At 41.9% G+C, this 11,911-nt stretch overlaps 1 protein-coding gene across 4 annotated transcripts; it reads left to right on the top strand.

The window, feature by feature from the left end:
* The first annotated feature begins 5,546 nt into the window (after positions 1 to 5,546).
* Positions 5,547 to 11,349, top strand: TPBG (trophoblast glycoprotein). Of its 4 annotated transcripts, XM_008006441.3 has the most exons (3): positions 5,547 to 6,091; positions 6,198 to 6,458; positions 7,184 to 11,349. In XM_008006441.3, the coding sequence occupies exon 3, from the start codon at positions 7,519 to 7,521 to the stop codon at positions 8,782 to 8,784; it is 1,266 nt and encodes a 421-aa protein (XP_008004632.2). In that variant the 5' UTR covers positions 5,547 to 6,091; positions 6,198 to 6,458; positions 7,184 to 7,518; the 3' UTR covers positions 8,785 to 11,349. The 4 variants fall into 4 exon arrangements, with proteins under 4 accessions (XP_008004632.2, XP_008004633.2, XP_072878729.1 ...); XM_008006442.3 differs by lacking the exon at positions 6,198 to 6,458 and having other exon boundaries at positions 5,883 to 6,091; XM_073022628.1 differs by lacking the exons at positions 5,547 to 6,091; positions 6,198 to 6,458 and adding an exon at positions 6,744 to 6,853.
* The last annotated feature ends 562 nt before the right edge of the window (positions 11,350 to 11,911 follow it).

Genomic DNA, 11,911 nt, shown 5'->3' with positions numbered 1-11,911 from the left:
CTAGTGATGATCTGAGTAGAATGAGTGGCATGGTTACCAGAGATAAAATTTTGGTAAAGTTCCAAACAAAACAATATATATTCTTTTCTTACAGTGTTAACTGTTCCTGGAAAATTCAATGTATAATGAAACCATACTATAAGTATTTGGAGCTTAAATGTAAAATGAAGTTGTTTCCAGGCTGAGAACTTTAGATTTTATCTAGTCACACTGGGGATAAATTAAAATTTCTCCTGGTCATTATTTAAAATACAGAAGTTATCTGTAATCTTATATTTAGAATTATAAATGTATGTATTGTTACCTTCAAAGTGAATAAATCACTAAGATTTGTAGATTATCCTAAAAATTTTTATATATTGTTTTCAAACTTTTTAAAAACCAATGTTTTCTTTTCAAAAAAATATTTTAATGGCACTGGAGGCAATGTCACTCTGTTGGGAACCACTGTTCTATGTAATCTTATGGTCTATATAATAACTACTGGTCTATATAATCTGTTGTTGCCTTGCCAGTCTTTTCCTTCTACTTTAGTTTGGCTCTTTGTCATCCCTCACTTGAACCACCCAACTTTTCTCTCTGTTTTGTCTTCTTTGCCTACAATTTACCTTTTAAACAGATAGCAAACGTGATGTTTCTAAAATGCACTTGTGATCATGTCATTCCTCTGTTGAAAACTTCCATTGGCTCCCCACTACTACAGGATAATACAAACCTTTTATTTGTATTTATTTATTTATTTATTTATTTTGAGATGGAGTTTCACTCTTGTTGCCAAGGCTGGAGTGCAATGGCGGGATCTCAGCTCACCGCAACCTCCGCCTCCCGGGTTCAAGTGATTCGCCTGTCTCAGCCTCCCAAGTAGCTGGGATTACAGGTGCCTGCCACCATGCCTGGCTAATTTTTGTATTTTTAGTAGAGATGCGGTTTCACCATGTTGGCCAGGCTGGTCTCGAACTCCTGACCTCAGCTGATACACCCACCTCCGCCTCCCAAAGTGCTGGGATTACAGGTGTGAGCTAGCGTGCCAGTCCGGGATAATACAAACCTTTTAGACTGGAGGTCAGCAATCTGATCCCACCATATTTCAAATCTCACCTTGTACCACTCCCTCCAATGCGTCAATATGTGCTGTGCTCTGCTTTGTGTAGTCTCTAGAACTGAGTAAACTCTCAGGTTTTTCACCAACTTGCCGATCTTTTGTTAGTCAAGTTGTTACTAACATAGTCTTGCTTCAGTATGCATGGGGATTGGTTTCAAGAGCCCTGTGGATACCAAACCCCACAGATGCTAAAGTTTCTGACATAAAATGGCATAGTATTTGTTTATAACCTACATGCATCCTCCCACAGACTCTAGATTATCTACCCAATATAATTATACCCAATATAATATATTTCTAGATTATCATACCCAATATAATGTAAATGCTATATAATAGTTGTTTTACTGTATTTTTCATTTGTATTATTTTTTGCTCTTGTAGTGTTATTTTTTCCTGTTTGTTTTTTCTGTATATTTTCAATCCCCAGCTGATTGAATACATGGGGCAGAAGCTGAGGATACAGGCTGATTGTGTTTCAAAATGCAACTCAGGCATTTCCACCCTAGTAAAACCTTCTGACAGTCTCCCTACCCCATCCCATATTTGCACTTACCATATGTTTTGTAACTATTTGCTTTCCCATTAGACTGCCAGTTATCCGAGGGCAGGGATTTTTATCCTATCTATCCTTGTATTTCAAGTGCATCAAATAGGTGGACAGTATATAGTGGGATCTTTAAAAAGCATTTATTGAATTAAAGTTGAGTGATCCTGTAATAGCGACTATTTGGAGAGTTTGGACATTACTATATACAATCATCCCTTGTTATCCTCAGACAGGTGCTTCCAGGATCCTTGTGGATACCAAAATCCATGGATATTCAAGTTTCTTAAATTAAATGGCATAGTATTTGCATATAACCTGTGCACATCCTCCTATATACTTTAAATCATATCTAGGTTGCTTATAACACCCAATACAATGTAAATGCTATATAAATAGTTTTTATGCTGTATTTTTTTGTTGTTTTGTTTTTGAGATGGAGTCTTCCTCTGTCATCCAGTCTGGAGTGTAGTGGCACGATCTCAGCTCACTGCAATCTCCGCCTCCCAGGTTCAAGTGATTGTCTTGCCTCTGACTCCCCAGTAGCTGGGATTACAGGTGTGTGCCACCACACCTGGTTAATTTTTGTATTTTTAGTAGAGACAGGGTTTCACCATGTTGGCTAGGCTGGTCTCAAACTCCTGATCTCAAGTGATTTACCCACCTCGGCCTCCCACAGTACTGGGATTACAGGCGTGAGCCACCATGCCCTGCTGTATTGCTTAGGAAATAATGATAATTTTTTAAAAAAGTCTATACATGTTTGGTTCAGATGTAATCACCCATTTTTTTTTCTTTTATTTTCCATCTGTGGTTGGTTGAATCCAGGGATATGGAACCCACAGATATAGAGGGCTATATTTTTCTTTTACTAGCCGCAGCACTTACTATACTGACTGATGAGACAAATACATTCCTTTTGACCCATTCTCTAGTTTATATTTTACTTAACTCAGTTTACACATCTCAGAAAAGAAGTCTGTTCCTTCTAAAGTGATTTGAAGCTTTCTTTTTAATCACTGACAATTTTAAAAAATTATTTCCTCATGAATATACATACATACATGTGCAATTTTTTTTTTTTTTTTGGTCAAATTGACCCTCAAGTTGATGGTTTCAGTTTTAAGTATTGGTTCATGATTTTTTGACATATGTACTGCTTGTTCACCAACCCTTGACTTTGTTTTAGTTACTTTTCAGGTTTGACAGTGTTCACATGTATTCAATTCCTTTGCTAATTTGTGACAGAGATCAAAATGAACTAGTCTTAAATAATCTTGCTGTTTGTCCATGCTGGACCACATGGCTTCTCTCTGCTAGTTACCATAAGGGTGGTCATAACCACTCATCATTCTTTTTATACCTATCTTGTTCCTTGCCTGATCAGGATTTAGAAGCAATATTTCAATAATTTACTAATGACTTTCCTCTGGGTCATTAGAAGAAAAATGGTCCCTGTAGAAACAATCTTCTAAATAAATGATAGTGTAGAAACATTTTCTAGAGGCTACAAAGTGACCTCTTGAAATACACTAAATTGGTTCTTATCTGTCGGGACATTCAGATCCTTCCTTTTTTTCACTGTGGAATAGAAGAATAAATTGGGAAAAATGTGCTCTGCAATCCTCTGCCCTGCCTTAGAGTATGTAAATAGCATCATGCACAAAAAATTTTCAAGCTGTCAGGAGTAAAGTCAGTATGATAATTTGGGATAATTAAATGCTTAAGACAATCAAAATAGAACTGATCCTAGTAAGCTTTTCTCACTTGAAGGAAACTTCTCCAAAAAGTAGTTACTGATCTAAATGTCTTTCAATAAGGTTGTTAAATTAATTGTGGTACAACAATCTACAGTTTGAAATATTTCAGTCTTTAAAAAAGGAGAAGCATACCTATATGTATGCACACAGAAAGATAGATGGTTGCTTTTAAAAAAGAAAAAATGTGAATAATTCATATACTATGATCCCATTCACATAAAAAATAGCAGAAACAGAATTGAAATATTTACAAAGAGAGAGGGCATTGACTGGAAAGATACACACACCAAACCATACTCAATTCTGCATTGAGAGCTTTTGTTTCTGTGTCTATTTCTTTCTTCTACCAGATTATCAACTGCTGTATTGCCAGATCAAATACAGGATACTCAATTAAAGTCGAATTTCAGCTGTAAGCAACAAAATTTTGGGTGTAGTTTCCAAATATTACATGGGACATACTTAAAAAGTATTCATTGTTTATCTGAAATTAAAGTTTAACTGAGTGCCCTGTATTTTTATTTGTTAAATCTGGCAATTCTACCTTAAAGAGAATTTAAATTTTTATCCTTGTATTCCTAACACAGTTACAGAGATATAGTGGATTACAATAAATAACATGAGGGGGGTAATTTAGTAAAGAACAATCAAAACAGGTGATTTTGCTAAGTACATTACATATTTATCTCAATTTTCATGGAAATGTCTTCAAATGTCATTAGTGGTCCTATTATAGAAGACACACAGCAGGCAAGTGTCAGAGCTAGAAATGACCCTAAGTTTCTGGGTCCCTATTCAGTAGCCATAAGCAATTGCCAGCTGCATGAAGGTGGAGGCAGAAGTAAAAAGGGAACAAGAGGTGAGGTGTACATTCTGCCTAAGTGGAACAGAGTAGAACTTTGCACAGACTCCTTAATCTTGCCTAGAGGCAGAATGTGGGATGTACTATATGGGAGGCAGGCAAATCTGGGCCTGGTTCCCACCTCCATCACTCATTTGAACAAGTTATGTAATTTATTTTTGCGTCAATTTTCTTGTCTGTAAAACTGGAGTGAGAGGACCTAACTTGAGTACTGATGTGAAGAGTCAATGAGATAATACCTGTGAAGTGATCAGCACAGGGCTTGGCAAGTGGAAGACACTCAGTCAAGCTAACTTAAAGCCCCAGGTTTTTCATTTGTACAACAGAACAACAACAATAATAGCAACAAGCAATAATACTAACAATATTTATCTTGCCTCTGAGTTGTCTTGAGGATCAGATGAAAATACATATATTATGTTGCTAAATTCTAAAGTGTATCTCACTCTCCTAACAACGCAGTTGGTCTTCAGATCAGGACCAGAGTTAATATCACGCCAGAGCATTATTACAGGTTTTTTTCAATGAGTAATTAATTTTATTTTTAAACTTACATACAGTAAAATTGACTCTTTTGGTTTACAAAGTTCTGTGAGTTTTAACACGTTGTATAGGTTTATGTAACCACCACCACAATCCGGATACAGAACATGACTACAGCTTTAGAGATTCTTTTTCAAAGTGTTTTACATTCATGTTGCAAAACACTTTTAAAAATAAGAAAAGAGATGTAGATAAACGTGCTGAAGATGCAAATTAATGAAACCAGCTTTTGTGCACAAATCTCTGCAGTTTCCAGTGTTATCAGCTTTTGTCTGAGCCATTTTTGCTGTCGGCTTTGCAGACTTTCTATAAAAGTAATCAGGCATCCATTCGAGAATTGGGGTCTTTCTTGACACTAAAGGCACATGTCCCAGGCACAAGCCTCAGCATCCTTATTTGATCTTTTTTATACGACCAGGTCTTAAATTTCCGAACCATGTTTTCCCTAATTGCCATTTTCTCTCTAAAATGAAGAAGCTTGGAATAACCAGCACCTTCTTATCCCTTCGGGGAAATTATTTAATTGGGACAAAGGGATATGGAGTTAGAGCAACGACAGGGCTTTCAGAACCCAAAACCTGTCTGGTATAATAACAGAGCCTTACTGTAACCAATCATTCAATCTGTCCCTCTCCCCAACCCCATCCTCTCCATCACCACCTGCCAGGTGCCCCCCTGGGACAATCGACTTTGAAACCAAACTTCCCTCTCAGGTCAGCTCCTGCAACCCCTACTCCCCACCCTTGCAGCTTTCCCCGCAGAAGTGACTTGACACACCGCGCTACATCTGGGGAGAGGGGCGGGTCCGCTCTCCGGGTGACTCAAGTCTTTGCTATTTGCCTTTTGTTTCTGGGATGCCTTTGGCTGCCTTTCTCTTCCATCTGCTTTTAATTTTGGTAAGAGAAAAGCTAATGAATCAGGAATGACTCTCCTCTCCACTAATCTCTCTCTCTCTCTTAAAGTTGGCGCGCTCTCTTCACAAGTTCCATCACTACCCAAGAAGTGAGGGGGCGGGGTGGGGAGAACAGGCGGGAAGGCATTAATTACACCTAAATCTGAAGTTTACGGCCTCAGGTACCACTTTGATGGGGAGAGTTTCTGAAGCTTTCATACAACCTGCAGTGCCTTTGCTGCTGCCGCTGTAGATTTTCAGCTCATTTCTTTCTGGTGCTGCTTCGCGCTGCTCTGTCACGCCTAAATCTATCTCCTCACTGCCAAAGGTGCCTGAATCAGGGTGAATTCCACAAGATTCACCAGCGGTTTTGCTCCTGTCCAAGGTAAATACAGTATGCAAAATAAGGAACCACCCAAGGATGTCGGGGAGGGGGGAGAGAAAGGGATTCCCTCACCTTTTTGGGCACATTCCTCGTTAATTTCCACCAGGAGGAAGCGCGCAGCCCAGCTCCCCTAGTCTCTCTTCTTACATCCCCCTACCTACCACTGCCGAGGTTGGCCTCACGGCGGGAGTCTCTCCGTCAGTCCTGGCCCTCCCCCGCCCCCCGGGTTGGTTTTTCCCAGCTGCGGAGGTTGGGAGGTTGGGCCAGGGGCTGGGGTGCGAAGAGAGTCGGCGCCCGCAGCGCGCAGCCGGGAGGTCGTCGCTACTCTGGTGGAACTGAGTTGGTTCTGGAGGCGGCGGGCGCGGAGGTGAGCAGTGGGAGCCCGCGGCCTGGGAGAGACCCGGCAGGCGTCGTTGGGGCCCCCCCCATACTCGGGTGGAGAGTAGCGTTGGTTCGGGTTGCCACTCTACCCCGAGTCCCACTGCTGCTTTGTTCCCAGACTCTCCCCACCTCTTTGGAGATGACTTGAACCCCTTTGGGATCCCAGGGGCTGGCGGGGCGCGGGCTGGGGGGCGACAGTTGTAGCTCCACTGTCTGCTAATGCCGGAAGGTACAAGAAGAGACCAAAAAGTCCTGTAACCTGAAACTTCCCTCGCATCCTAACCAGGACCGGGAAGAGAGGTCCGGGCGGGGGCGGAGACACCCGGAGGCCGACCCTCCGCGGAGGCGGTGCGGAAAGGAACCTGGAAAGGGAGAAGTTTGGTAGGGAAGGAATTGGGGATTAAGCAAGAAGTTAGACGCGGGGAGACGAGTCTCCTCGGGAAAGGCGGAGGGCGGGAGGCCGGTTGGGTTTATTTAGTGTGGGGCAGGGGAGAGGGAAGACTTTGCGCTCTGGGTGTCGGATGCGCGTCCCCCTCCCGAGTAAGAGTGACTGGAGGGGTTGTGGAGGCGAGGCCGGGGCGGGCTTTCGGAGGGAGAGACTGGTGTCTCTCTGGGACAGAGTGGTGACGACTAGACTCGAAAAGGCCGGTTTTTGCACTCCGGAAGCCGCGACAGCCACCGCTGCTCACGCCTCTCTCCTGCTTGTCCCAGGTCTCTCAGAGGAGCCAGCGAGGGGCGCCAACAAGAGGCGAGGAGGTGCCACCCCGGCGGCGGCAGGAAGAGGAGCGGGAGCAGGATCGCGGAGCCGAGCGTACCGACCCGCCGTGCGTACTTTCTGGAGGGAAGGGGCGGGGGAATCGGCCCCGGAGGGAAGCGCCCGGTGGCGAGGGGGTTAGCCAAGTTCCGGCTGCGGCGCCACTCCCTGGCTTCCACGAGAGGAAAGTTTTTTCCAGACGCTTCCGCGGGTTCGCACCCTCCGGGCCCAGCCCCCTGAGGCTTCGGAGCGGGCGCCGTCCCAGCCCAGCTCCGGGGATACGCTAGCCGCGATGCCTAGGGGGTGCTCCCGGGGCCCCGCCGCCGGGGACGGGCGGCTGCGGCTGGCGCGACTGGCGCTGGTTCTCCTGGGCTGGGTCTCCTCGTCTTCTCCCACCTCCTTGGCATCCTCCTCCTCCTCCTCCTCGGCGCCGTTCCTGGCTTCCGCCGCGTCCGGCCAGCCCCCGCTGCCCGACCAGTGTCCCGCGCTTTGCGAGTGCTCCGAGGCGGCGCGCACAGTCAAGTGCGTTAACCGCAATCTGACCGAGGTGCCCACGGACCTGCCCCGCTACGTGCGCAACCTCTTCCTTACCGGCAACCAGCTGGCCGTGCTCCCTGCCGGCGCCTTTGCCCGCCGGCCGCCGCTGGCGGAGCTGGCTGCGCTCAACCTCAGCGGCAGCCGCCTGGACGAGGTGCGCGCGGGCGCCTTCGAGCATCTGCCCAGCCTGCGCCAGCTCGACCTCAGCCACAACCCACTGGCCTACCTCAGCCCCTTCGCTTTCTCGGGCAGCAATGCCAGCATCTCGGCCCCCAGTCCCCTTGTGGAACTGATCCTGAACCACATCGTGCCCCCTGATGATAAGCGGCAGAACCGGAGCTTCGAGGGCATGGTGGCGGCGGCCCTGGTGGCGGGCCGTGCACTGCAGGGGCTCCACCGCCTGGAGCTGGCCAGCAACCACTTCCTTTACCTGCCGCGGGATGTGCTGGCCCAGCTGCCCAGCCTCGGGCACCTGGACTTAAGTAACAATTCGCTGGTGAGCCTGACCTACGTGTCCTTCCGCAACCTGACACATCTAGAAAGCCTCCACCTGGAGGACAATGCCCTCAAGGTCCTTCACAATGGCACCCTGGCTGAGTTGCAAGGTCTGCCCCACGTTAAGGTCTTCCTGGACAACAATCCCTGGGTTTGCGACTGCCACATGGCAGACATGGTGACCTGGCTCAAGCAAACAGAGGTGGTGCAGGGCAAAGACCGGCTCACTTGTGCTTTTCCGGAAAAAATGAGGAATCGGGTCCTCTTGGAACTCAACAGTGCTGACCTGGACTGTGACCCGATTCTTCCCCCATCCCTGCAAACCTCTTATGTCTTTCTGGGTATTGTTTTAGCCCTGATAGGCGCTATTTTCCTCCTGGTTTTGTATTTGAACCGCAAGGGGATAAAAAAGTGGATGCATAACATCAGAGATGCCTGCAGGGATCACATGGAAGGGTATCATTACAGATATGAAATCAATGCGGACCCCAGGTTAACAAACCTCAGTTCTAACTCGGATGTCTGAGAAATATTAGAGGACAGACCAAGGACAACTCTGCATGAGGTGTAGACTTAAGCTTTATCCCTACTAGGCTTGCTCCACCTTTATCCTCCGCTATAGACACCACTGACTTTGACTAAAAGCAGTGAAGGGGTTTTGCTTCCTTGTTATGTAAAGTTTCTTGGTGTGTTCTGTTAATGTAAGACGATGAACAACTCTGTATAGTGTTTTACCCTCTTCTTTTTCTTGGAACTCCTCAACACATGTGGAGGGATTTTTCAGGTTTCAGCATGAACATGGACTTCTTGCTGTCTGTCTCTCTCTCAGTACAGTTCAAGGTGTAGCAAGTGTACCCACACAGATAACATTCAACAAAAGCTGCCTCAACTTTTTCGAGAAAAATACTTTATTCATAAATATCAGTTTTATTCTCATGTACCTAAGTTGTGGAGAAAATAATTGCATCCCATAAACTGCCTGCAGACGTTAGCAAGCTCTTCAAAATAACTCCATAGTACACAGGAGCACCTGCATCCAAGAGCATGCTTACATTTTACTGTTCTGCATATTACAAAAAATAACTTGCAACTTCATAACTTCTTTGACAAAGTAAATTACTTTTTTGATTGCAGTTTATATGAAAATGTACTGATTTTTTTTTTAAATAAACTGCATCGAGATCCGACAGACTGAATTGTTAAAAAAAAAAAATAAAATAAAAGATTCTTAAAAGAATTACGGTGTGTGCAAGTTTGCTTTGAAAAAAGGATTAAGGGCAGGGTATTCAATGGCCTTGGTTCCGATGATAGTTATTACTTAACATAGCTGAGAATCAAACTGTAGCAATGTCTAATATAAATAGATTTGGGAGATCACCTTGAGATGGTGGATCCTTTTAGTATTTAAATGGAGAGTTTGAGTATTCATGTGACTATATGGTCCCAAAGTTAATGCTATTTATGAAACAGTTTTGTAAGAGCATAATGAATTGATTAAAGCTAAGCGTTCTGTACAATAAACAGTTCCCAGTTTGGGGCTTTTTCAAGGCTAATGAAGTTATTGTTGGTCTAGAAAAATAGTGTTTACTTAATAAAACTCTGAAATTGTTCTGTGGATTTTTAGAGCAGAATTTGAAACAAATATGCAAATAAATATGAAGATAAAATGTCTTAAAGATAGACTATTCTGAAATAAAAGATATAAAATATAAATTTAAAAAATGTTTCTCAATGTCATACTGTAAATTGAAACTTAGATTTTCTTGAGGATATTTTTAAAAAAACATTTAAAGTGGAACATAAATGGTCTTTAGTTTATCAGAGACCCAGCTAATATGTTTAAAAAGTTGACATGGTTGAATATGAACTTGAGGAAATAACCACAGATAAATGCCTACATCTGTCAACAAATGTCTCAAGTATTTATAGGTTCTTAAGTTCAGTGTTTTAAGAATTTGAGGATATTATGATTTTAGCTAAGCTCTTCATGATATAAGTATATACACCTTCGTGAAGAATAAATCACAGGTGTAAATACAGGCAATCATTAATTGATACTATCCATAATATACAAGGCTTTTGTTTTTTGTCAGTTTATTATCTGCCATTTAAGCTGAAAAGTAAATTCCATTAATCAATCTTCAAGCTCTTTTATCAAGTGATTTAAATGTAGCCATTATTGCTTAACTGAAAGTATTAGGTAAACTTGCATCAGTAAGTCTTAGGGCCTGCTTTTCCTTTGAACTGGTTATGTCCTTCAGTGCTTTATGTTTGAAATAAAATCTACATTTTCTTATTTTTATAAATAAAATAGGATCAGATAGTATTTTAGGTTCTAGAAATCTGCTGATTCCTTCCTTGAATTAAATTCAGAAATTTTCAAAGTAGGGCTAAAAATAAGTAAATCTCTTCCTTTTTATAGGTTAGATTATATAGTCAGAATATGAAGCTGTAATTCCTTAAATTCCATCAGGCTTGTTTTATGAAATACAGTATTTATTATTTAAGGGTTATATTTCAGATCCTATAATTACCTCAGAAAAAGCTAAATATTTGGCACTTAAAATTCCATCAAACAGTTTAAGTGTTCATCAGAAATTCCTACTGTCTGGTTGCCATTATTTAACAAGAACAATGTGATACTAATCTGTCAAAAATAGTGACCACTATCTTAGCAAACTGTTGATGGACTTCAGTTGGTAAGTCTTCTGATATTGTAGAAACAAATTATAATATTGATAGAGCCTCTGTTGAGAAGAATTGTTTCTTCATCACATGATAATCTAAGAGTTTAAAGTGGAGCTTTATTTAAGAACCAGGAAAGGAGTAGATTCGTTAGTGTAGCTTTTCTCATCAACTCCTTGAAGCAATGATGAATCTGATAAAGTGAAGCCAAGTTATCCCTGTTAGGTAGATGACTTCTTTGAGGTTATAATTTATTGCTTCTTTTTCATGCCCCTACTTATTCTTTTGTATGGACTTTCCAATTACCACTGCTTTGTTTTCCATCACATCACTCCTTCCTGTTCTCCAAAATATGGAAATACAAAAGTCAATAAAAAGAAAGAACACCTTATTCTTAAGATAAAAATTGTTATTATTTGACAACATTAATATTTTGCAGGCCTAATACTTTTAAGTCTATAAGTCTACAGAACATTCTAAGTTCCTTGGAAGATAGAGGCTATATAAATTCAATAAGTATAAGGGGATATGGGAAAAATAAAAGTGTCACTTTATTTAAAAATAAGAGAAGTCTGTTTTAAATACTGTTCTTATTATTAATGCAGTATTGACTCTAGAAACCTGCAAATATCCATTTTTAATATTTTAGTTGGTAATACTCTTCATTACTAAACGTAAAATTTTCAACATAAAACACCCTTCATTTATCCTTTACAAGTTTCATTTGAAGAAAGTTAGAAAAAATACTTAGAAATTCAAGGACTTGATAAATCCCTTAATTTAAAAAGCTATTCAACTATCCCATAAATTTTTATTTTAAGTAGGAAACGTTTTAGGATAATACAGTTATTTGGCCCTGAATTATAACTGCCCCCTTTGATAGTATCCATTCTGTTTGCAGCATTCGTTTTTGTAATAGCAGTTTCGCTGCTATGGGTGTGATTCAATGGTAACCTATAAGGCAAATT

This window comes from Chlorocebus sabaeus, chromosome 13 (assembly GCF_047675955.1).
Source record: "Chlorocebus sabaeus isolate Y175 chromosome 13, mChlSab1.0.hap1, whole genome shotgun sequence".
NCBI classification, from domain to species: domain Eukaryota; kingdom Metazoa; phylum Chordata; class Mammalia; order Primates; family Cercopithecidae; genus Chlorocebus; species Chlorocebus sabaeus.
This window is presented reverse-complemented; position numbering and strand designations above follow the sequence as displayed.

Coding starts and splice junctions, on each gene's coding strand:
- TPBG (XM_008006441.3), top strand. CDS start 7,519: ATGCCTAGGGGGTGCTCCCGGGGCCCCGCCGCCGGGGACGGGCGGCTG.